A 25,743-nucleotide genomic window follows, 5' to 3' on the forward strand; every position below is an offset into this window, starting at 1 on the left:
GAGAGAGAGAGAGTGGCGAAGAGAGAGAGAGAGAGTGGCGAAGAGAGAGAGAGGAGGGAGAGAATGGCGAAGAGAGAGAGGAGGGAGAGAATGGCGAAGAGAGAGAGGAGGGAGAGAATGGTGAAGAGAGAGGGGAGAGAATGGTGAAGAGAGGGAGAGGAGAGAGAATGGCGACGAGAGAGCGCGCAAATGGCGAAGAGAGAGAGTATTGATGGCGAAGTAGTTTGTGCATGGAGGAGCCAAGATAACGGCGAATTTGAAACCACAGCTGGCTCTCTCTCTCTAACTCTCTCGTCTCCACATTGGGAGCTCCGCCTCCTTACACGACAACAACTGGTATCCCTCTCTCTCTCTTACTCTGTCTCTCTCTATAATCGCTTCTCCATGGACGATTTGTTCAGCTCTGATTGCTTTCTGCGTGTATAGCTCCGTTATCTTTGGCATCATTTATCTCTCTCTATCTATCTCTGCTTTCTTAACTTCATTTGTGCCTCATTTATCATCTTGTTCTTCTGGTCTGTTTCTACTTGTGAATTTTGAGATTTCCAAAAGATCGATTTGTTTATCTAATGACAGCGGGTTTGTTTCCATTTGATCCCCGTTGTTGTTGTTCTTTTAATGCCTATTTAATCGCCTATAAGATCTTCATAAGTAGTCTAGTTTCTAGATATGAATTTATTTGGTTTGAAGTTTGAACCACAAAATCCTTTTTCTTCGTTCCTTTTCCTTGTATCTGCATGTTTCTCATTTTATCTTTTAGGATCCCCTCAGTCTGTCCATTGCGGCCTTATGTTCGCAAAAATGAAAATGTAATATAGGAATCAAATATCTTTATAATTTGTGCATGTTTAGGCTTTATTGTTACTGTGAAATCTGATATCTCCAATTCTTTGATGCTAAATCTTTCAATGTAGAGTTAATCACCCTGTAATATTGAGCAACCCTATGCTGAAAACTCATTCCTTTCATTTCTTACTCTATTTTTTCTTTTTTGATGGTGTAAAAATTTGGACCATTTCTTACTCTGTTTATTGTTAATATCTTATAATCAGCTTTATCAAACTGTATGGATCTTTCGCAGGTTATCTTCAATGAATTAATCCTGCTCAAGTCTTTGATTTTGTGCTAGATTTGTTTTCTTTTATAAAAAGTACCTGCGTTTCCTGGTCTTTTGTCGTTTCATCTTTTACTGGTGGTACAACTGTCTCCATTGTTCTACTCTTTAAGTGAGAAGGAAGCACCTTAGAGTTTGTTTGTTGAAGTGGAAAAGAGCCAATTTTTTTCATTAGGAATTTCCAAGGGAGCATTTTTTTTTGGTCCAGAATTAGATGCAAGCATATTGTTAGCTCCATTTTAGCCTTACTTGAAATTTCAAATTATGTATAACAATGTGGGTGACTCTTAATTTTCCATGCACATGCCAATAACACGTATCCTTCTATATTATCATTTTTATTATTGTCTCAACTATAAAGAGGATGGGCAGAATATGAGCCCCAGTTTTTAAGACTATTTGTAGTTCTTTTGTCTCAAATTTTGGCCTCGTCAACTTTGAAGTGGTCACTCATCTATACATATATTTTTCAAGTGAGTCTTGATTTTTCATTAACCGGCTCCCATGTCATTACCTGCAATGATTGTAATTTGAACTAAAATATAAAAAAGTCATGTCTTTTTGAAAACCCCATGAAATATTTTCGTGTGACTAGGACGCAATAGATTTTCTTTTCTTGAGGAGACGCACATCCTTGAACATCTTGCCATGTCTTGAGGATGGAATCGTTAACTTGAAACTTCTTCAAAATTGAGATTTGCCGTATCAGTTAATGGTTCAGTAAACCTAGAACTTTCCCTTATCTATGGAGGTTTCTTTCATTTGAATGGCTTACAGAAAGTTTATATTCATCTGAGGAAAACCTATCTATGATTGTTTTCTCTCACCAACCCAAATTGGTCTTCAATTCTATGGAGGTTTCTTTCATTTGAATGGCTTACAGAAAGTTTATATTCATCTGAGGAAAACCTATCTATGATTGTTTTCTCTCACCAACCCAAATTGGTCTTCAATAAAATTAATTATTTATTTTTCTATTTCATAGGTACTTGGGGCTCTTGAAACTGTAGATAAATGTGAAGCGTGTTTGAGGTCCAGAAGTCTCTGATACTAATATAAGTCAGTACCTAAAATCATGCAACACCATGTTCCTTTTTCCTAATTCCATATTGATCGTGAAGTTGCGCCATAGGCAACATCCGTTGTTTGTGACTAGATTTAATTTAAAATGGCTATTCCTATATATCTTCTTGGCTATGCCATATGATAATTTAGCTATTTCCAAAGTTAATATGACAAACTTTACACCTTTTTGCATATGCATGACAACATGTAAAACTTGTAGTGCAGCGTTTCTATGACTTCGAATTATTTTGGATTTTCTGAAGTGGATAGGTTTGACAAGCCTGTTAAAAATTCCTATCATCTGTTTTTGGGTTTGAGTTCCTTTTGAATTTATCTATGGCTAACGTGGAACTAAATATTGCAATCTTATGTGCAAACTGTTTGTAGAATATGACGTCCAAGATATATATTGTATGCCAATACAGGGTAAATTCCTTTATCAAGATATAAGATTTCTGTGGTGACTTCAGATCCCAATATATTGTAATTTATATAGAAAGTTTTCCTTTCAGCTAAACATTAACTGGAATCTGAAGTTCTTTTTCCATGGAAAGCAGAAGTTGGATGACTCATTTATTACCTGTTTAGGCTGAAAGTGGATACTTTTGCTAAGTTTTATGAGACGGGTGTGTCTAGGTGGAACAAAGTGTAGGGAAGATGAAATGGTCACCTTTTTTATAACCTTTTTTATAAACCTGTAACTGGCCCTCTTCTTCGATATCTTAATTTTGGCAATGGGCTTACCTTGTTGCACTTTTTAATGGAATTTTGCTAAGTTTTATGAGACAGGTGTGTCTAGATGGAACAAAATGTAGGGTGTTTTAAATAGGGTCGTGAAATGGTCACCTTTTTCATAAACCTGGAACTGGCCCTCTTCTTCGATATTGTAAGTTTGGCAATGGGCCTACCTTGGTTCACTCTTTAAAAAATAATGGAATGTCTTTAATCTGTTGCAATTTCTCACTTGTCTATCTATATATGCATCATGCAATATTATTACTTATTACTGATTGGGACTTTGAGTTGGAGTAGAGTAAGTTTTGCAGTTGTTGGTTTGCTTTTTATTCTGAAATATGTTTAACTGCTGAGCATTAATCCTGGCCATTAATAGTTGTGAGCCTCATGGTAAAGGAAAAGAAAAAGAAAAAGAAAAGAAACCAGAAAAAGACCTAGCAAGCATGGTAATTAGAGAAGAATTGTGAGTGATGTGCACTCATTAGAGTATTTTCTATGGTCCATTTTCCCTCTGCATCTAGTTTGGCTGAATGCTATGCTTGGCATGGCAATCAAGTTGGAATTTGAAAAGAACAATGTTTTGAACTCTCCCCTATTGCTTGGCTGACATCATGAAATATTTGGAAGTGTATATACATGGTGCCGTACAAAAATAAAGTGATATATTAGAAACTGAATCTAGTCTTCCTTTTCTTTTCAATTTATGGATGTGCTGCCGCAGATAATGTTAAATTTCTGTAAGCTGGGCTTAGGATGACTTTCTTTGCTTGACAGGTCTGCATGTAAAGGACTGAACTCCATCTACTTTTAGAAAATAGACTGCTAAGTTCCCTTCGTGTTAGAGGGCAGCTTTTGCAAATACAATGAGTCCATATCTTGTTGGTATCTTTGTGCCTCTTCTTTTTTCTATTGCATTAGAAAATGTGAGAAAGAAAAAGAAGAGGGGTTTGCCTGTTGATGTTGGGGGAGAACCTGGTTATGCAATTCGGAACTACCGCTTTCCTTCTCCAGTGGAAACAATTGGGAAAGGAGTTTCTACAATAGCTGATCTCTTTGAGAAATCATGCACAAAGTATGCAAATAAGCGATTATTGGGGTCTCGCAAGCTCATTGCAAGGGAGACTGAAGTCAGTGAAGATGGCAGGTCTTTTGAAAAGCTTCATTTGGGTAGCTATGAATGGCTAAGCTATGCTGAAGCTTTTGAGCGTGTGTGCAACTTCTCGTCTGGTTTACTACAGCTTGGCCATGGTAAGCAGGAGCGTGCTGCAATCTTTGCTGAGACACAATCAGAGTGGCTCATTGCCTTGCAGGTGCTTATTTTACATGCTTCAAAATAAACTGATGCTTATTTTGTTTCTTTTTATGAACCTAGTGCCTTAAGCTCATATCTTTGCAGTATATAAATTTAGTCAAAATTTTTATCATGTGTCTCAAAATATTTAAATGGCTTGCACCCATAATTTCGTATTTAAAAGTGAAAATATTGTTCCATTTTTGAGTTGTGTGTTACATATATATTGCCATTGCCATTTCTAATATGCATTTGCAAGATTTGGTTTTTTGTCTCTGCTATTTATGATTCTACCTGTTTGATAATGACGATATTTGGTTTTCTTGGAACAGGGGTGCTTCAGACGCAACGTCACAGTCGTCACTATCTATGCTTCACTGGGGGAGGAGGCTCTTGCCCATTCACTAAATGAGGTCCTAGCATCTCTTTGTATCTAAGTTTTACATGGGAGTTGCTTACTTTGTGTTGCATATGCTGCTTATCCTCCCTCCCTCTCTCTTTCTCTCTCTCTCTCTCTCTCTCCCTCTCTGTTTTTTCTATTGGTGTATCTTTTTTTCAGGGTTCTAGTACAAAATGCCTAACAATATCAAATTTTGAGGTTATAGTTGATGGTTAAATACAGGGCAGTTTCATCTTTTTTGTTACCCTAGTTATGATTATATTTGCACATTTCTGCAAGATACTTGTTCACCTAAATTTTCTTACAATATGTAAGTAGTAAATATGATGCTTATTATACACAGCAAGGTAACTACTCCAACATGACACAATGACCGTGATACCCATGTGCCGAATATCTTAAGAGTATCCATTGAAAATGACTAGCTGGATGAGGGGTTCGTGTTGATTATCTGAACTCTCTTATATGCGATGCCAATAAGTTATAAAAAAATTTTAGGTATAGAATTCCTGATGTTGTTATTGGACACTTCCTTAAACAATTCAATTTTAATGTTGCTAGCCCTTAATGCTCTTAAGGATGAACTTCATTTTTCTGAGCACACCTTGGCACAAAGGCTAACTTCGCAGAGAATTAGATGCACTGTGTATATTTACTCTTTTAGTCGTTCTTTGTTGGGAAATTTATCAAAATACACGTAAAAGTTGAGCTATTTAACATTTACTTTAGGTGTAAGCTGATAATCCAAAACCCATTTTGGTGGGTCATTTGATGGATTATTTTGAAAATTGATCAAAAGAATGATGGTCTATTTGAAATTAGATTAAAAAACATGGGTAAAATGTGAAATAGTTCACACTTTGGTGTAGTTTTATAATTTTTTTCCTTTGTCACTAGATTATGAATTATTAGTTGAGCTCTTTTGGAATATCAGTCAAAATTATTACCATCCAGTCACAACGAATAAATTTGGATTTGATAGAAATTGAGTTTCACTAGATCTAAACACTTACTTGAAATTTTTCTCGTTTTTCATGAGCCTTCTTTTAATATATCACACGTTTACACATATCTATCCATATGCAACTATTTTTATTAAGCTCTGTATCCCGTGATGTTACTGTTTCCATAATTATGTAATGTGTTCCAATTTGTCAGACGGAGGTTTCAACAGTAATATGTGGACACAAAGAGCTTAAAAAGATAATTGATATAAGTGGACAACTTGACACAGTTAAGCGTGTTGTCTACATAGAAGATGGAGCCTTCTCAGCTGACGTTGCCTTGCCTGGGAATAGTTCTAGTTGGGCTGTTACATCCTTTCTTGATGTAGAAAAATTAGGCCGAGAGAATCCCATTGATGCAGAGTTACCAGTCTCTGCTGATGTTGCAGTAATAATGTATACAAGTGGTAGTACTGGTTTGCCAAAGGTTCGTTCAAAATCAGTTTTACTTTGACAGAAAGATGTGAATTGCTAATGGAGTTCAATTCTTATTCATTTAGGTTTCGCACTGATTATCAACAATTTCATTTGTTTAGTGCTCATCCCTATCGTTGGAACTGAATTCTATATAGACTTCTTCCTTGAATTTCAACTTAACCATGATATCAGCAATCAGTTGTTACTATAGCTTGTGCATTTAAAGCTGATAATACTGCCTTTCTTTTTATGATTTTCTACTCTGTGTGTGTGTCTGCGTGCGTGCATGTGTCTGTGTCTCCATCTCTCTCTCTCTCTCTCTCTCTCTCTCTCTCTGTGTGGGTGGGAGGGTGTGGGTGCGTGTGTGTTGTGTGAGTGTGTGTGTGTACGTGTGTGCGTGCGTGTATTGGGGGATGCATTTGTGCGTGTGTGATATTAACAAACTTTGAACCTCACCTCATTCTTCTTGGTCACAGAAATTTAACTTATTACTCAATACAATAACTTCTACTCTGTCCATCATTATTTATAACCGAAAGCTTACTTGTCGAATTGTTAATCCTTTCATTTTCCCAGTCAACTGATTGAGTTTTTTTTACTATGATGGACTCTGCTTCTAATGACAAATCCTTTTCCTCTTATGTTTGGGGATTTATAGGGAGTCATGATGACTCATGGAAATGTCCTAGCAACAGTTGCTGCTGTGATGACCATTGTTCCAGGCCTTGGCAGCAAAGATGTTTATTTGGCATACCTACCTCTGGCTCATATACTTGAATTGGCAGCTGAGGTATCAATCTTTTCCTGACATTAGTTCTATCCCATCTCTAGATTAGCTTAGGTTACAAGTTCTTAATCAATTTTTAAGTTAATGATGGCAATCAGATGCTTTTGACTGTACAAATTCTTCAAGAAGTATGACAGTCCAGTGATGTGTGGTGTATGGTACACCATGGTGGCATCCACCATCCATTCCTCAGGGACAGATGATGGATATTAACATTACCTGATTGGCTTCTTTCTTCAACTCCACAATTGACCATCAATTATGGATGGTGGATCCTCCCATGGAGTACTATATATCATACACTAGTGGTGTACATCATACTTTTCAATTCTAAGATCTTCTTATTACTCTATCTACTATCATGTCTTTCTACTTGTAGGCAATAATGGTTGCAGCCGGAAGTTCAATAGGATATGGATCACCTCTTACACTAACTGATACATCAAACAAGATCAAGAAGGGAACAAAGGGCGATGCCTCTGCGTTGGGGCCAACACTTATGACTGCTGTACCGGCAATCCTGGATCGTGTTCGAGATGGTGTAAGGAAAAAGGTGAGTTATTTTTGGATAGTCATAGTCAATCTATCACTATTGTTTATTTTGTTCCTAACTTCCAACAATTCAATTCGTTTGTTTTTGCTCTATTGCTGATTTTATGAATTACTGGATCAACTGGACATATTGGTTCTCCTAATTCTCACAGGTTGACACAAAAGGTGGGATATCAAAGATTCTATTTGACATTGCATATAGTCGTAGATTATCTGCAATAAATGGAAGTTGGTTTGGCGCATGGGGACTAGAGAAACTTCTATGGACTATAGTTGTTTTTAGAAAGGTTCGAGCAGTTTTAGGAGGCCACATCCGGTTCTTGCTTTCTGGAGGTGCTCCCCTTTCTGGAGAAACGCAGAGGTTTATAAACATATGCCTTGGGTGAGTTTAAGGAATCTTTCTTTTTTACCTTTTGACTTGCATTATTGTGTAACATGTGCCTTGACATTTGTAAACCATTTTAAGTCTGTCACTGGTCTTACATGAGAGTAATCTATTGCCTTAAATGTAATAAAACATTCACCAATCATTACCCAAAAGTTCACCTTCGGATCTCAATACCAATATTAATGCCCTGTCCATGAAAATAATTTCTCCAGTACCACTTCCAAATGGACTGATTGATCTACATGAGAAGTTAAAAGTATAGTAAAAGAATCCACTGTTTCTAATTGAACAAAATCACCACCTCTCTGAAGGTCCCTCCACTCATCTTTTGAGTATGTAAAATGGCATGCTTCTTGTTTTTGAGGAATACCATAAAAGGGCTGCAGATTCTAGTTAGAATCTCTCATAAATTTGTGTGTTTCTTTGGGTAGCTCGCTGATGGGAATCAAACATGGGATGTGGTGTTGCAACTGTGAACACCATAACCAATCAAGCCCTCAACTACCGAACCGCTCCATTTGAGGCCACTGCAATATGGTCATGGAAGCAAATAATCCTGAGTAGGAGACTAGAATTGACATAAAACAATTGAACTGTGACAAGTTTCCCATCAAAAGATAAATCTCCATGAAACACAGTGATGCTATAATACTCTAGGCAAACTCAGTACTGAACAGAGGAAAATTATTAAAGGCTTTGAATGAATGATTGTATGTATGAAATTCTTGTGCATGCCATTCCTCTTTCAATACTTATATAATTGATTATGACTGCTACTGGAAGAAATGTTTGGATGTTGCTTCATTTTGTTTCTCTGCAATTGCTGAGAAAAAACTTGTAGTATTCTGCTACTGCAGAAACAGAGAGATAAAGATGGGCAAAAAACAAATCTTACTTAATAGCTGAAAAACAAGTTCAATTACAAGACACCAACAATGAGGGCTATTTAAAGAAAAAAAAATGCACTACGTGGGTCTATAGAGGTGGAGATAGTTTCCACTTTTTGTGCCTACACCTAAAAATAGAAACCCATGACAACTTAACCACCAAACCACTTCTAACACTTCCAATACTTGACCCATAAAACAAGGAGACCACTACTACATGTGCATCACACTTCATCACTCCCCCTTGATGCAAATCTGGATACACCAAGAAGAGATCTAAATTTCACAAACTTTGGATAAGAAAGTGTTTTAGTAAAGCCATCAGCAACTTGTTCATTGGTTGAACAATACTTCATTGTGATCACACCTTTAGCAACAACATCTCTGATGCAATGATGACGAAGCTCAATGTGCTTGGTCCTCCAATGGAAGACAGGATTCTTTGTCATTGAGATCGTTGCTTGGTTGTCACAGTAAATCTCTGTCGCGTACCCTTGAACTTGTTTCAAGTCTTCCAGAATTCTCTTCATCCAAACGGCTTGACAAACAGTTGTTGTCGTGGCAATATACTCTGCTTCGGATGATGACAACGCCGTAGTAGCTTGTTTCTTAGAACTCCATGAAGCAACACCTGAACCAAGATTGAAAACATACCCACTTGTGCTTTTCCTGTCATCTACAAAACCAGCCCAATCATTGTCAGTAAAACCAACTAATTGAAAATTAGGAACTGGTTTATACCAAATCCCATAATTGCTGGTTGCTCGGATGTATCGAAGAATCCATTTGGCTGCTCCAAGATGATGCACAAAAGGATTATGCATGAATCTTGAGACTAAGCTGACAGGAAACATGATATCTGGACAAGTATAAGTTAAATACATCAACCCACCAACAATACTTTGAAGAGCTTCTCACTAGCCTTTGCCGTTCCATCATCCATGGTCAACTTCTCACTTGTGTTCATGGGAGTAGAAACAACCTTACAATTCAGCATATTATACTTCTTAAGCAAGTCTAAAGCATACTTCTCTTGTGAAATAAAAATAAAATTATCTGTTTGCTGAATTTGAAGACCAAGAAAATAATGCAACAACCCCAAATCTGTCATATCAAATTCATGCATCAGGCTGCCTTTGAATTCTCTAATAAGAATATTAGAGGAACCCGTGTATATAATATCATCCACATAAATGCAAACAATAAGCACATCATTACCTTTCACTTTTACATATAAGGTGGGATCACTTTTACTTCGGTGAAAGTCATTCTGATGTAGGTAGGAGTCAAGTCTACTAGACCATGCTCTCGGTGTTTGCTTAAGACCATAAAGAGCCTTCTTCAACTTATAAATATTCTCCTCTTTGCCATTGATAACAAATCCTTGCGGCTGTTCAACATATACATCTTCGCCCAAAGAGCCATTTAAAAATGCAGACTTAACATCAAATTGGAAGATATTCCATCTCATTTGAGCTGTTAAAGCCAAAATTATTCGAACAGTTTCGAATCTAGCAACGGGAGAAAAGTTTCTAAATAATCAACTCCATACGTTTGTACATATCCTTTGACGGCCAACCTCGCCTGATATTTTTGCACACTTCCATCAGGATGATACTTTACCCTGTAGACCCATTTCACACCAATAGCATCATTTCCTGGTGGCAAGTCCACAAGCTCCCATGTGTTGTTCTTTTCAATGGCGGTCATTTCCTCCTTCATGGAATTCTCCCACTCTTCTTTTCCACAAGCTTCGTCATAACCTGTAGGTTCTGCAACCATAAGAACAAAGGTAGATTCATAAATTTCTTGTAAAGACCGAAACTTCCTTGGTGGAGTTTCACTATTTTGGGATGATTCACCACTGCTGCTGTTTGGACTGCTAGAACCTCTAGAAGAAGACTGGACTGCTGTTGGACTCTGTATTGGAGAAATCTGAGGTGACACCGTATCCTCCTCTAACTGTACTGATTCTGTCATATCTTTTTTTTTTACCATTCCATTGCCATATACTGTTTTCATCAAAAATAACATCTCGACGAATGATTAGCTTCTTGGTGATAGGATTATACAACCCATAACCTTTTGTTTCATCACTATAACCAACAAAAATACATTTCTCACTCTTCTTATCCAATTTAGCATGATCACTAGAGTCAAGGCATATGCAATACAACCAAAAATTTTCAAACCACTTACATTGGGCTTGATTTTCCATCGTGCTTCATAAGGTGTCATATTCCTTACTGCCTTTGTTGGATATATATTGAGAAGATGGACTGATGTTGCTACTGTCTCAGCCTAGATATCATTTGGAAGTTTCTTCTCATTTAACATACTTCATGCCATTTCCACAATCGTCCGATTCTTTCTTTCAGCAACGCCGTTCTGTTATGGAGTTTTTATTGTCGTCAGCTCCCTGCGGATGCCATTTTCCTTGCAAAAAGAACTGAACTCATCAGACAAAAATTCTCCCCCTCTATCTGTTCTGAGAGTTTTGATTATACAACCACTTTGTTTCTCTGCAAAAGCTTTCAATTCCTTAAATATTTCAAGTGCCTCTGATTTCTGAACAAGAAAAAACACCCAATTCATACGAGTAAAATCATCAGTAAATAATAGTAAATATTTACTATTGTTCATAAACAATGTGGTCATTGGTCCACAAATATCTGTATGAACCAATTCCAAAGGCATCTTGGCTATCCAAGCTTTCCCAACCGGAAGGGGCAGACGGTGTTGCTTTCCATAAACACAACTTTCACAAACTCTATCAACAAAAATAATAGATGGCAGCCCAGACACCATACATTTCTGACTCTCCAAGCTTGGAGAGCCACATCGTCTGCCCTTTGATGGTGTCAGAAAAGTATGGTGTCTCGGCTGCCATCTATTATTTCTGTTGATAGTGTTTGCGAAAGTTGTGTTTATGGAAAGCAACATCGTCTGCCCTTTCCGGTTGGGAAAGCTTGGAGAGCCAAGATGCCTTTGGAATTGGTTCATGCAGATATATGTGGACCAATGACTACACTGTCTTTGAACAAGAGTAAATATTTACTATTATTTACTGATGATTTTACTCTCATGAATTGGGTGTTTTTTCTTGTTCAAAAATCAGAGGCATTTGAAATATTTAAGGAATTGAAAGCTTTTGCAGAGAAACAAAGTGGTTGTATAATCAAAACTCTCAGAACAGATAGAGGGGGAGAATTTTTGTCTGATGAGTTCAGTTTCTTTTGCAAGGAAAATGGCATCCGCAGGCAGCTGACAACAATAAAAACTCCATAACAGAACGGCGTTGCTGAAAGAAAGAATCAGACGATTGTGGAAATGGCACGAAGTATGTTAAATGAGAAGAAACTTCCAAATGATATCTAGGCTGAGACAGTGGCAACATCAGTCCATCTTCTCAATATATATCCAACAAAGGCAGTAAGGAATATGACACCTTATGAAGCAAGATGGAAAATCAAGCCCAATGTATGTGGTTTGAAAATTTTTGGTTGTATTGCATATGCCTTGACTCTAGTGATCATGCTAAGTTGGATAAGAAGAGTGAGAAATGTATTTTTGTTGGTTATAGTGATGAAACAAAAGGTTATGGGTTGTATAATCCTATCACCAAGAAGCTAATCATTTGTCGAGAAGTTATTTTTGATGAAAACAGTGTATGGCAATGGAATGGTAAAAAAAAAAAAAAATAATAGAATCAGTACAGTTAGAGGAGGATACGGTGTCACCTCAGATTTCTCCAATACAGAGTCCAACAGCAGTCCAGTCTTCTTCTAGAGGTTCTAGCAGTCCGGACAGCAGCATTGGTGAATCATCCCAAAATAGTGAAACTCCACTAAGGAAGTTTCAGTCTTTACAAGAAATTTATGAATCTACCTTTGCTCTTATGGTTGCAGAACCTGCAGATTATGATGAAGCTTGTGGAAAAGAAGAGTGGGAGAATTCCATGAAGGAGGAAATGACCGCCATTGAAAAGAACAACACATGGGAGCTTGTGGACTTGCCACCAGGAAAGGATGATATTGGTGTGAAATGGGTCTACAAGGTAAAGTAGCATCCTGATGGAAGTGTGCAAAAATATAAGGCGAGGTTGGCCGTCAAAGGGTATGTACAAAAAAAAGTATGGAGTTAATTATTTAGAAACTTTTTCTCCCGTTGCTAGATTTGAAACTGTTAGAATAATTTTGGCTTTAGCAGCTCAAATGAGATGGAATATCTTCCAATTTGATGTTAAGTCTGCATTTTTAAATGGCTCTTTGGACGAAGATGTATATGTCGATCAGCCGCAAGGATTTGTTATCAATGGCTAAGAGGAGAAAGTTTATAAGTTGAAGAAGGCTCTTTACGGTCTTAAGCAAGCACTGAGAGCATGGTATAGTAGACTTGACTTTTACCTCCATCAGAATGACTTCCACCGGAGTAATAGTGATCCCACCTTGTATGTAAAAGTGAAAGGTAATGATGCGCTTATTGTTTGCATTTATGTGGACAGGTCCCTCTAATATTCTTGTTAGAGAATTCAAAGGCAGCATGATGCATGAATTTGATATGACAGATTTGGGGTTATTGGATTATTTTCTTGGTCTTCAAATTCAGCAAACAGATAATTGTATTGTTATTTCACAAGAGAAGTATGCTTTAGACTTGCTTAAGAAGTATAATATGCTGAATTGTAAGGCTGTTTCTACTCCCATGAACACAAGTGAGAAGCTCTTCAGAAGTATTGTTGGTGGGTTGATGTATTTAACTCATACTCGTCCAGATATCATGTTTCCTGTCAGCTGAGTCTCAAGATTCATGCATAATTCTTCTGTGCATCATCTTGGAGCAGCCAAATGGATTCTTTGATACATTCGAGCAACCAACAATTATGGGATTTGGTATAAACCAGTTCCTAATTTTCAATTAGTTGCTTTACTGACAGTGATTGGGCTGGTTTTGTAGATGACAGGAAAAGCACAAGTGGGTATGTTTTCAATCTTGGTTCAGGTGTTGTTTCATGGAGTTTTAAGAAACAAGTTACTACAGCGATGTCATCATCCGGAGCAGAGTATATTGCCGCGACAACAACTGTTTGTCAAGCTGTTTGGATAAAGAGAATTCTGGAAAACTTGCAACAAGTTCAAGGGCACGCGACAGAGATTTACTGTGACAACCAGGCAACGATCTCAATGACAAAGAATCCTGTCTTCCATGGCAGGACCAAGCACATTGAGCTTCGTCATCAGAGACGTTGTTGCTGAAGGTGTGGTCACAATGAAGTATTGTTCAACCAATGAACAAGTTGCTGATGGCTTGACTAAAGCAGTTTCTTATCCAAAGTTTGTGAAATTTAGATCTCTTCTTGGTGTATCCGAATTTGGATCTAGGGGGAGTGATGAAGTGTGATGCACATGTAGTAGTGGTCTCCTTGTTTTATGGGTCAAGTATTGGAAGTGTTAGAAGTGGTTTGGTGGTTAAGATGTCATGGGTTTCTAATTTTTAGGAGTAGGCACAAAAAGTGGAAACTATCTCCATGTCTATAGACCCACGTAGTGCATTTTTTTTTCTTTAAATAGCCCTCATTGTTGGTGTCTTGTAATTGAACTTGTTTTTCAGCTGTTAAGTAAGATTTGTTTTTTGCCCATCTTTATCTCTCTGTTTCTGCAGTAGCAGAATACTACAAGTTTGGGATATGTAAAAAACTTGATCTTAAGTTGTATATCTACATATATCTTGTCATTGATTTGTTGTAGTTTCTTTTCAAAATTTGAGATGTCAAACAACTACTATAGTTTAATGTCATATGTTAGACAATTCAACCCAATTCAACCAATTTCATCATTTAAGTCCGACCTATTGTTATTTTTGGATGCTAGACGATCTTTTATGACAATTGTGAAACTTACCGAAAAACTGACATATGAGAACTGATAGTTTTCTATAGATGTTTGCCTTAGCACTATGACCTTAATTCAATTCTTCCCATTTTATGTTTTGTTCACAATAATGGATGCTCCAATGACATATTGCACCCTTTCTTGCCTTTTCTTTCGTTTACAAGAGTGGATCTTTTATGAGAGAAAGACTTCTGTAACATGTAGTTCTGTTAATATAATTAAAGCAAACACTGGTAGCCATCAAATGTGTGATCAAATTTAATGAATTTATGGATTTCTGGTTGATCTCTGATGCTGAATGAAAGCTAGTCAAAAGTAGATCACGATAAGCCTGTTATTGAATCTAACTTCACTATAATCTTTAATTTGTTTCGTTGTGGAAATTGGAGGTGATGATGGTGCATGGTGTGGAAGAGTTCTTTTGGAAGTATATTCTAACAAATGCCTTCTCCATTTATAAATTAACGTTTTCCTGCCCTGTTATGTTTGTCCCCTGTGATGGAATCTTTATTTTACCTAACAATGTGTTTTTTCAGGGCTCCGATTGGCCAAGGGTATGGACTTACTGAGACTTGTGCTGGTGGGACATTTTCTGAGTATGATGATCCATCTGTTGGTCGTGTTGGTGCTCCACTTCCATGCTCCTTCATTAAGGTAAGAGCTCCTGGACTGATTCTGTGTGCATTTCCACTTCAAATCTTTTAAACAAAGAGTGAAACAGATACCGCTACTGATTTAGAAAACAATGATAACTTGTAAAGTATGGAGCTACAAATTATAGCGATGCCTGTTGATAATTATAAATATTGCTGATTAATCAGTTACAGTTACCTTACAGAGGATTGGGTCGGTATACCCAGTCTTTAACTGAAAGCTTCTACACCAAAAATGACCAGCTCTAGATTTGGAAAGACTTGTCTTATTAGATCTTGGCCGTTCGTGGTCCCTTGGTGTAAAAGTTCTACTTTGGCCCATTAGGAATTCCATGTTGTCATTTGGGATATCAAGAATTTTGGCAACTACTCATTTCAGATGATATAATAAATATATAATAAATTTGGGGGAAAATGACCAAGACACCCTCCCCAAATAAATGCATCCCGTTTAGACCATAGTTGCGGGCACCTTGGGGGTGAGGCCACGGTCCCACCTTAGGAACTCAATCCCGTAGTTTCTCTTAAGGGATCTTAGAGGGTGTTGGGTTTGGAGAAATAGGAATCTCGCTCTTAGGATCTTGGTTTACGTGCTTGTAGGATCCCTCCAAGGAGAGGAGCCATACTATTAATTGAACTACTGGTCGTCTCCTTGGTATTATAGTTTTATTTTTTAGAATATGTTAAATTGTGGTGCATATCACGTCATGATATATTAGAATTATGGTATTAAAAAACTTCAGTTTAATATCATAGTAAGCCAATTTCTGATATTATTAATTTGTGTTATTGTAGTAAATTGAAGTACCATAACTATGACATTGCTAATAAGCTAAGGTGTATAACAATGGATTGAGTGGGCATTGGCTCTGTCCTAATTTTGTCATATACTATTAACTGATCTCGTTTTATGTATAGTGGAGCTTGGATCCCCCCAAATCAAAACCTCGACCTCAGTGACATGGGATCTCGCTTCCAGGTATCCCAGGATCTAGCTCCTTAACTTGTTTAATGTTTACAAAACCATGAGCACGAATCCTAACCCCAGGGGAGCTTCCACCCTATGGCGGTTCAGCGCTCCTTGAACCAATCCTGCTCCTAGCTCCAACAAATATAATTTAGATCCTCACTTCCATGTTCCATGGAGAGCTCATGGACCCCCTCCAACTTTCTTTTATCGCGTATGGATCCCCCTCCCCATGTTTCTGCCTATACAACTTACTATACTGCCTCTAGTTTTTTGTTTGATTCCCACTTTGTCCAAAAATAAAAAAACCATACAAATCCGAATGTTTCAAAAACCCCCTCTCTACCCCTTATCTCATGCTTTCTCTCAATCCCTTGTTTCTCTCTCTCTCTCTCTCTCTCTCTCTCTGTCTCTGTCTCTGTCTCTGTCTCTCTACCTGAACATCCATGCTCTCTCTTTATCCCTTCCTCCACGCTTCATGTTCTCTCTTTAGCCTTTCCTCCACTCTCTTTCTCTTTACCCCTTCATGCTCTCTCTACCTTTTGGTTTCATGAACCATGTCTCTGTCTCTCTCTCAAATATTTCTCCTGAACCCACCCATTTTCTCAACTTCCTTTCTCTCTCTCTCTGCTCTCTCCTCTACCATTTCTGTTTCATATAGTAGGGATAGCCTTCATGATTGTCAAGGCACTGGCCACTGGTCCAGCAGCCTGTTCATGGAATGCATGCTTAGAAACATATATGAACTACTAAAAAGTATAATGTTCCACCAAATTGGTACATAATGTATTCACAACTTTAGTCAAATGTCCATAAAATTGAGCAGGATGCAAAGAATGTGAATCAAAGGATAATTTTTTTAACCCTGTGAATTGTTAGCGAAATTGGCTGGTGGAAAAATTCGGAAGAGGTATTCAATGTTTCTAGGTTATTATAATTATTGGTTCAGCCAACGTTCAGCTCTTTGAGCTCTTCATTTGAAGCAAACCATGTTCAACCAAAGGGAGCAAGAATTTCATCAAGAATTTCTAGAAGTGGCCCTGGTTTTGGGGTAAGGATTTGAGAATATTGACTATTTCTCAAACAACATCCCATTTCTGATAAAGAATTTCTTATCCATTCCTCAAACAACATCCGAAAGAGAGAGGAAATGGGTGGTTTTAGGGAAAAGGTTTGAGAGAGAGAGAGAGAGCGTGCTGGTTCATGATTCTGAAAGGATGTCGACAGCATGACGGAGTCGGTGGAGAAAGTCTGTGAAAGAAAGGTAGAGAGAGTGTGTGAAGGGGTAGAGACTAGCATGGAAGTTGGGCAAGAGAGATCATGAAGCGAGGGGTAGAGCACGAGGGAGTGAAGGGGGTAGACAGAGACATGAAATCAAACAAAAGACTAGGGACTATATAATAAACTATACGCACAAAAATGTGGGGATGGGGTTCATATCTGATAAACGAAAGTTAGGGGGGCTCCACAAGCTTTCTGTGTGCCTGAGGGTTTAAATGGTACACATTGTTTTTGGGGGAGGGGTTCTACATCTTTTTCTGTAAATAAAACAGGGCTCGTTGTTGTTCAGTTGGTTTGGTAGTTGACTACTGCATGATTGTTTTTTAAGTTTCATGTAAGACACATGACAACAACCAATGTTGTCAATCCAGACTGGAAGTTGAACCGGTGAGGCCACTGGTTCGGTCGAAAATATCAATTCAGTGGTTGCTGTGGTCAAAAAAAAAAAAAAACGAAATAAAAACTTGAAAATGAAAACCAAAAATACACAAAATCCACAATATGGAATGATTTTCATCAATCAACATTGTTCATAGTGTCATTCAAATGTTAAAGAACCAAATATATACAAAAAAAAAATGAAAGAAAAAAGCCAAAAAACACCTAATACTTATGTACAAAAAAGATGCACATAAGGTCACCAAATAAAGAAAAACCTACAACATTAAACTAACTATTAAAGTTAAAAAAATCATTAAACTGAATACAGAGACAACCGATTGCATTGATTTTTTTTTTAATATTATTTTTTGCCTACACCCTAAAATTCAATTTTTTTTTAAATATACAAGAAATGAATCAAATAAAGGGTGTAATTAACTCACTTAGGGCTTGAAGTAAGGCAGATTGATGACTGGAATCCTCTCTGAAAGATGGATTTGGAGGTTTTTGGGTAGAGAGCGCAAAATCGCCAAATTTGCTCTCTCTAAAAAAAAAACAAACAAAAATTTAAACCCTTGAATCCTATTGAATAATAAAAAAGACTAAAACATCCATAATTCTTCAAAAACAGAAGAAAAAAAACACGTCGATACTCTCCGGTTCAATATGGATTGATTGAACCAGCTGGTCCATTTGGGTGCCGTTCTCCAGTTCTGTGGGCTTGAACTGACCAAAATGGCCACCAGTTCAGCGGTTCCTGGTCCGAGCCAGCCGGCCGGTCCGGTCTTAAGGGCAGTACGATAGAATGAAATGGACACTAACAGGGATGCACATTCTACCTTCTTCATATGCTGGCATGCCTTTGAACTTGGACTCCTTTCAATTGAATTTGTTTTTGAAGAAATCAGAGGCTCTGCCATTGTCTTTACTTAAGCACTGATTACTCCTTTCAATTGAATTTGTTTTTGAAGAAATCAGAGGCTCTGCCATTGTCTTTACTTAAGCACTGATTGATGATGGCCTGTCACTCTGCTAGTTCACTCCTTTTGTATCTACTTAATAAGTAAAGAATGGATGTTCCACCGAAGGTTTTTCTTTCTTTTTTAATTGTTAACTGAATTTCTTTGATCAAAATTACTGTACAAGGTTGTGAGTGCTATTTTTGTTAACAAAATTGAGCCTCTATGTGTGGGACTGTAGAAATGACTAATCTTTACAAAATGCGTATACAGATTGAGGTTGAAATCAAAAGGTCACTATAGAATACCTTGGATAACATATCCCATCTTTAGACAAGTCAGCTTCGGATTTGGCCTCCTCCGAGTTTTGAAATTTTGATGAGGTCAAAATTTCTTGTAAGAGATTCTGCCCTTTCCAATGGAAACACTGTCAACCGTTGCCCCAGGTACAATGTTGCTGGAGTCTCCTTCCTATCTTCATGTGGCCAATTTAGAACCCAGTATTAGTAATTCCTACAGTAGTGACCTGTCAGCTTCATTTGATCTGCATGCAAAGGATAGGCCAGAATAGATCAGTAAAGTCTTACCTTGATGACTCCTTAAGCGACCTCTAATACTTAGAGAGCCTGGATTTCTGAGAGAGCCTCAATTGAAATTCAACTTTCACTGTGCCCTCTAGAGGAGGAATCCACGTAACCGATTTGTTTTGCCTTGGCATATATGATTTTCCAAGATCTTTGAAATGGGTTTCAAAATTTGTTGCTGAAGTCAGGCCTTCATTTTCCCATGATATAATTTTAACTCGAATTCTTTCCTTCAAAGTCGCTTCCCCACTGCTTTGCGTTCCTAAATATGCTATCATTTCTTTCGAGCCTGAGATACCATGATACAGCCGGCATTATCAGTCTCCATATCGGCATCAGCAGAGAACCATTGGAACCAGTGTTTGAAGACTTGTTCGATTTGACTCCTGAGGCTGAAACAAGGTACACCTGGGTACCTTGTACAATACTTGAGCAAGTAATGTATAAACTTGCCCGAGTACTATACAAACTTGGGCTGAAAGTGCTCGGACGAGTTGATACAGTACTCATAAAAAATTGCCCCCCCCCCCCTCCCCTCAGAAAAAAAGGAAAATAAGAAAAAAGAAGAGATCTCTTTGATTTTGAGCCCTGGAGTCTCCCATTTTCACCCAAATTTTAGCCCCTTAGCTACATTTTCGCTTGATCTACACTTTAGAAAAATTGGATTTGAGAGAAATTTAAGATTCCAAAGTTTTTTGAGATCTAAAATTTGTGACAAGGATTTGCACAAATTCAAAAAATTGCGATTTTTTCACAAATTTGGGTCGATCCTTTAAGATCTTTGAATCACAAGCCTATTTTTAGCTTATTGATCCAAGCCTTGGCTTTGCTTTTTCTTTTCCCCTAAAAAGAAAGAGGGAATTTAACAGAAAAATTCCTTTTCAATTTCGAACTTTAAAAATAGTTCCATATATTTTATACTTTACATGCAAGTCCCACTCTTTTATGGTGAATAATGTATTTTTTATTTTATTCCTTTTTCTATATATCTGATTAAGCTCGAATTTTGGGCATCCATGCTTCTCATCGTAATGCACTTGTAAAAGTCTTTTTGCAAATATATAATTTAACTACCCCTATAAATTTCAAAATTTTAGGGGATATTGTGGTTATTTTATTTATTTTAAAATATTGATTGGTAATTTTTGCAAATATGATATGATGTGGTGAGAAATATCAACTACCCAAATATGAGCTCAATTATATGTATAGAAATGAAATGAAAATTAAAATACACTATGCACTCTCAAAAAGTGAGACTTGATCGTAAAATACAAAATAGAGAGAATCATTTTTTTATTTTGATAATAAAATAGGATTTTTTCATCCCCTCCCCCCCCCCAAAAAAAAAAAAAAAACAACAAAAAAGAAAGAAAGAAAGAAAACTTAGATCTTGATGCATTGAAAATTTGGATTTACTATTCATCCGAAGTGCTCAGATCTCCTAGATCCAAACTTGCAACCCAAAATTGGATATAAGGAAGATTTTAATAGGATTGGCATCATTTATTCGCAACGAATGCAAATATTTGGTCCAAACTACTGAAGTTTCGTACCAAATATAGCAAATTCCAGCCACTGAACTTCCGATCAAATGTAAATCACTGAAGTTTCTCCACCAAATATAATGTAATAATGTATTCCAACGAATCTTATGAGATGGCCTACTATTTGAAATCATCCAAATGGTTTATTAAATTTCATTGGTTCTGCTTAAATTTCTTTCATCAAATATAAGTTCATCTTCTTACTATGAGTTGAGATTATTTTGGAAATTGTTTTCATGAATTGTATCAAACTTCTTCAAATGCGATATTCAGGTTCTTTATTTCTGATTCAAATGTTAAGTTTCCCTCATCAAATGCAAGTTCATCTTCTTTCTTAGTTGAGCCGTTTTTTATGAAGGTTACTGCCCTGAGTTAAGCTTATTTGGAATTAGATTTCATGACTTTCATGAGATTTACTTCTCATGTTTGTTATTATTGTTGTAGTTTTCTTACGAGAGACTGTGTGATACATGAAAAGCTGTAATTTTGGCTTGTTTCGTTTTTATGGCAGTTGATTGATTGGCCAGAAGGTGGATATTTGACATCAGATTCACCAATGCCACGTGGGGAGATAGTCATCGGGGGTCCAAATGTTACTCTCGGATATTTTAAGAACAAAGAGAAAACAGATGAAGTTTATAAGGTAAATTTTTATATTGTGTGAGTAGGACCTGTTGAAACTGTTCTGATTCTTTGTTTCCTTGATGAGAAGGTAGATGAGAGGGGAATGAGGTGGTTTTATAGTGGTGACATTGGGCGGTTTCACCCTGATGGCTGCCTTGAGATTATTGACCGCAAAAAAGATATAGTGAAACTTCAACATGGAGAATACGTTTCTCTAGGAAAGGTATGTTTTCTACTGTTTATGAGATTATCACATACACACACAGACACAGACACAGAGAGAGGGAAGTAGAGAGGGAGGAAGGGAGATTCTGTACGCAAATGACCCTCTATTTTGCAGGTTGAAGCCGCCCTGATTGTGAGTCCTTGTGTCGACAACATCATGCTGCATGCTGATCCATTTCACAGTTACTGTGTGGCTCTAGTGGTTCCATCTCCTCATGCTCTAGAAAACTGGGCACAAAAGCAAGGAATCACTTATAATGATTTTGCTGAATTGTGTGAGAAAGAGGAGACCACCAAAGAAGTTTATGGTTCCCTAGTAAAGGTTTGAAGTTTGAATTTCATCCATCATATTTGTTGCTACTTTCCGTTTCACACACACACACACACACACACACACGCACACACACACATATATATATATATATATATATATATATGGAAAAAGCTAACAATAGCTAGATAGCTATAATGAATAGTAATATAAGTGGAATGGGAGCCATCAGATCTTCATCATGTGGTTCATAATGCATATCACCATATGAATTTTAATATTTTTTTTAAAAATAGGATCATAATAAAATTTTAGACGTGTGTACTAAAAAATAGGGAGAACAATTTAAAAATAAAAAATATTTTCCGAAATATAAAATGATCGAAATACCCCTGAAAAATGATGGGGGTAATTTGGTCATTTTAAATTATTGAAAATAATTTTTTTATATTTAAATGGTGCGCAATAGTGTTAGGTATATACACCCAAAATTTCATCTTAATTAAGTTTATAGGAAAAAAAATTAAAATTCATATGATGAAGATGTGACGGCTCTCATTCTACCTATATTACTATTCATTATAGCTGTCCAGCTATTGTTAGCTTTTTTCATATATATAAATATATTTTTTAAATATAATTTGATGCTAATTTTTAGAGAATATATAATCTTTAACATGAAGATCATGAATATGAATTTTTTTTTGAAAACTAGAAATAATAATTATATTAAGAAAACATTTGGACTGTTAGTTACATTTGTTTTTAGATGGACCACCTATTTGCATCCTTCTTTAAGATGGATGCTTTATAACTCTGAACCGCATATGCATGAAACAATTATTCTCTCTCTACAATGAGACCATTTACTTTTGATACAAAGAGGTCTCAATCATCATTGACTGTTACATTTCAAATTAGGTGGTTGAGGATCAGTAATTGTTTGGGCACAAAGTCCAAAATAAATTTCTCGAATGTTGCGACACATTTTCATCATTGGATTTTACATCAAATGGCTAAAGGTGATTGTGACCTTTTTGTGCCAAAAATAAATGGTCTCGTAGTATACAATCTTCATATATAATAGGGCAGTGATCTAATGCCACGGTTGTATCATAGTATGATGCAACTACATTTCTAGAAAACCATGTTTGTAGTATTTGTATAACCCAAAATTTTGTACAAACACTCTCTTCATCTCAACAATCAATCCAAAAAAAAAAATTCAATTTGAACCCTAGATATGGTCAAAATGAATCCCCTCCAACAACAATTCTAGACCATTCATTTGGTGAATTTCAAGATCTTTGACAACAAAATGCCTTCACAAGTATTAAAATTTTATCAACAATAGATTGGTAGAAGATTTTGTTTAAGTTGCTTTTAAAGTCCCATCATTACTCAAAAAGTAAAAGTAATGTTTTTAAATTTGAAATTGAGTTTTAAAGGGATTTTATAAAGATGAAACTACCCTTCCTAAAATGCAAAAACAATGGTCAAACGTTATTTTTGAACATATAGGGGCGTTTTATGATAAAAAGTTTTGGAGTCGGAAATTCTAAGTTTACCATTAGTATGGTATATTCTAGAATAATCATATATATATATATATATATATATATATATATATATATATATATATATATATATATATATATATATATATATAAACACTACAAAACGTCTGTAGGTGAAGTTCTACAGTACTTCACCTACAACTTTATCACCGTTCAAAGTTGATCACACAGTCATAGATGTCTGATAGTGTTTGAATTTTAATATTTTCTTTACAAATCATAATGATCTGAAATTTTGTAGGTGTGTGTGCCTTAGTGAGATGCAAATGAATAAAATATGAAACAAATAATTTGAATGATAAAAATGATGCAAAATACCTCTATAAAGTTTAAGGGGTAATTTTGTCATTTTATTTTATGTTTTTTAATATTTTATTTTAGTGCGAGTTGTTCATATGTACACACACCCCAAATTTTAGATAAATATGATTAATACGATAATTATAAAAATTCAAATACTATCAGACAACTGTGACCGTATGATGAACTTTAGACGTTGATGAGGTGTAGCTGAAGTACTGTAGAACTTCACCTATAGCCGTTTTGTAGTGTCTCTCTCTCTCCCTATATATATATATATATATATATATATAAACTTGCTATATCAAGAATTCCTTGTGCTGGCTATCCTTGTAAAATCTATTATTCCTATTATGCGGTAATTCACAATTAAACTTTATCTATCAGTGTTAAGCCCTCTAGAACCATGCATAAGGCAATTCATGATTGATGTTCCAGTGAATGATGTTTTGCTTATTTGGGATTATCATTTCCATTAGTATCCTTTAATTTGACTTGCACGGACTAGTTTGACGATATGGCTTCTGAACCCATGCAATTCTTATGTTTTGGCTATTGGCAAGAGACTAAAACATCAAGACCTGTGAAACTAATATGGGTGTTGTTGAGATAGAACACTTTGGCTGCATACCCTCGAGAACAGTGAGAGTTTCACTCATTTACATAAAAAACATATGCGAAAAATTCAACTACATTTACTTTCTTTCGGCCCATTTCTTGTCGAAATCCTTCTTTGTATAATTATTTTTAATACAATGAAAGGGTTAGCTCCTCTCTCTCTCTCTCTCTCTCTCTCTCTCTCTCTCTCTCCTCTCTCTCTCTCTCTCTCTCTCTCGTCTTATTTATTGTAATTTGCTTACAGGCTGCCAAGAATGCTCACCTTCAGAAGTTTGAGGTCCCTGCAAAGATCAAGTTGCTTCCAGATCCATGGACACCAGAATCCGGCTTGGTCACTGCAGCTCTCAAGCTCAAAAGAGAAGCCATCAAGAAGGCCTTCGCAGAGGATCTTTCTAGTTTATATGCATGAACTAAGAATGATATTTAATGGATCCCATTGGCCTGCAAATTTTCCAGGTAGATATCTTGTATCTTCATGATATGCGACATATTCCATTGGTATGCATATTACCACTTGCATTACTGGTGATAACAAACGGCATATTCCATGGATCTCATTTGTTAAAATTTCTCAAAATAAATTATTCTCGAGTATTTCACAGTAATGAATGGCAACATCAAGCAACCTATGTTTTTTTTATTTTACTATGTTATTAATCCAAGAAGACTAATAATTTATCTGTTATAGGTAAGAAAATAAAGAATAATGATCAATTTTGGTGATTATCTAGGCAAAGCCTGTGGCATTTCTCAGGCCACACTTATAAAATATGTGTGGACCTTAGGCTGTATATTTGCAGTTGGCAAGTGTTTTTAACATTTCTTTCCGTCAGCCTTAAAGGTGACCCTTTAATTTGAACAATTTATTATGAAAAACAAAAGGGCCAATCAACGTATTTTTTTCTATACTAATGGCTTAGGTTTTGGCGGTAGTATTGCAGAGCCCCACAGTGAGGCCTTTGGCTTCATTCTTACCAAAGGGTAGCAGCCCAAATCCCCACTAGCTTTACCATTCTACTTACCAAAAAAAAGGGTTTTGATTCATTAACCATTTCACTGCAATTAACAATTGCCAAGGGATGCCAAACCATGTATATCAACAGTCTGACAGGTGCTCTTGTGAATGAGCATGTACACTATGCTCAAGGGAGCGTAGTTTACTTCTACTCGCCTGGTTATAAGAACTATTTGGGAGGATTTTTTCGGTCACAAATTTTGGGAACCA

The 25,743-nt window shown here is 36.4% G+C and overlaps 1 protein-coding gene across 6 annotated transcripts; it reads left to right on the forward strand.

The window, feature by feature from the left end:
* On the forward strand, positions 1 to 25,123 carry LOC18436747 (long chain acyl-CoA synthetase 9, chloroplastic). 6 transcript variants are annotated; one of them, XM_088851410.1, is made up of 13 exons: positions 1 to 336; positions 2,100 to 2,173; positions 3,689 to 4,224; positions 4,538 to 4,618; positions 5,764 to 6,036; positions 6,685 to 6,816; positions 7,193 to 7,366; positions 7,518 to 7,747; positions 15,068 to 15,185; positions 21,415 to 21,546; positions 21,616 to 21,750; positions 21,868 to 22,074; positions 24,763 to 25,123. In XM_088851410.1, the coding sequence occupies exons 3-13, from the start codon at positions 3,778 to 3,780 to the stop codon at positions 24,925 to 24,927; spliced, it is 2,094 nt and encodes a 697-aa protein (XP_088707536.1). In that variant the 5' UTR covers positions 1 to 336; positions 2,100 to 2,173; positions 3,689 to 3,777; the 3' UTR covers positions 24,928 to 25,123. The 6 variants fall into 6 exon arrangements, with proteins under 6 accessions (XP_088707536.1, XP_006847032.1, XP_020524547.1 ...); XM_088851411.1 differs by having other exon boundaries at positions 271 to 579; XM_088851412.1 differs by having other exon boundaries at positions 271 to 420.
* The last annotated feature ends 620 nt before the right edge of the window (positions 25,124 to 25,743 follow it).

The sequence above is a fragment of the Amborella trichopoda genome, chromosome 11 (assembly GCF_054954075.1).
Source record: "Amborella trichopoda isolate Santa Cruz 75 chromosome 11, AtrichopodaSantaCruz75HAP2 v2.0, whole genome shotgun sequence".
NCBI lineage: Eukaryota > Viridiplantae > Streptophyta > Magnoliopsida > Amborellales > Amborellaceae > Amborella > Amborella trichopoda.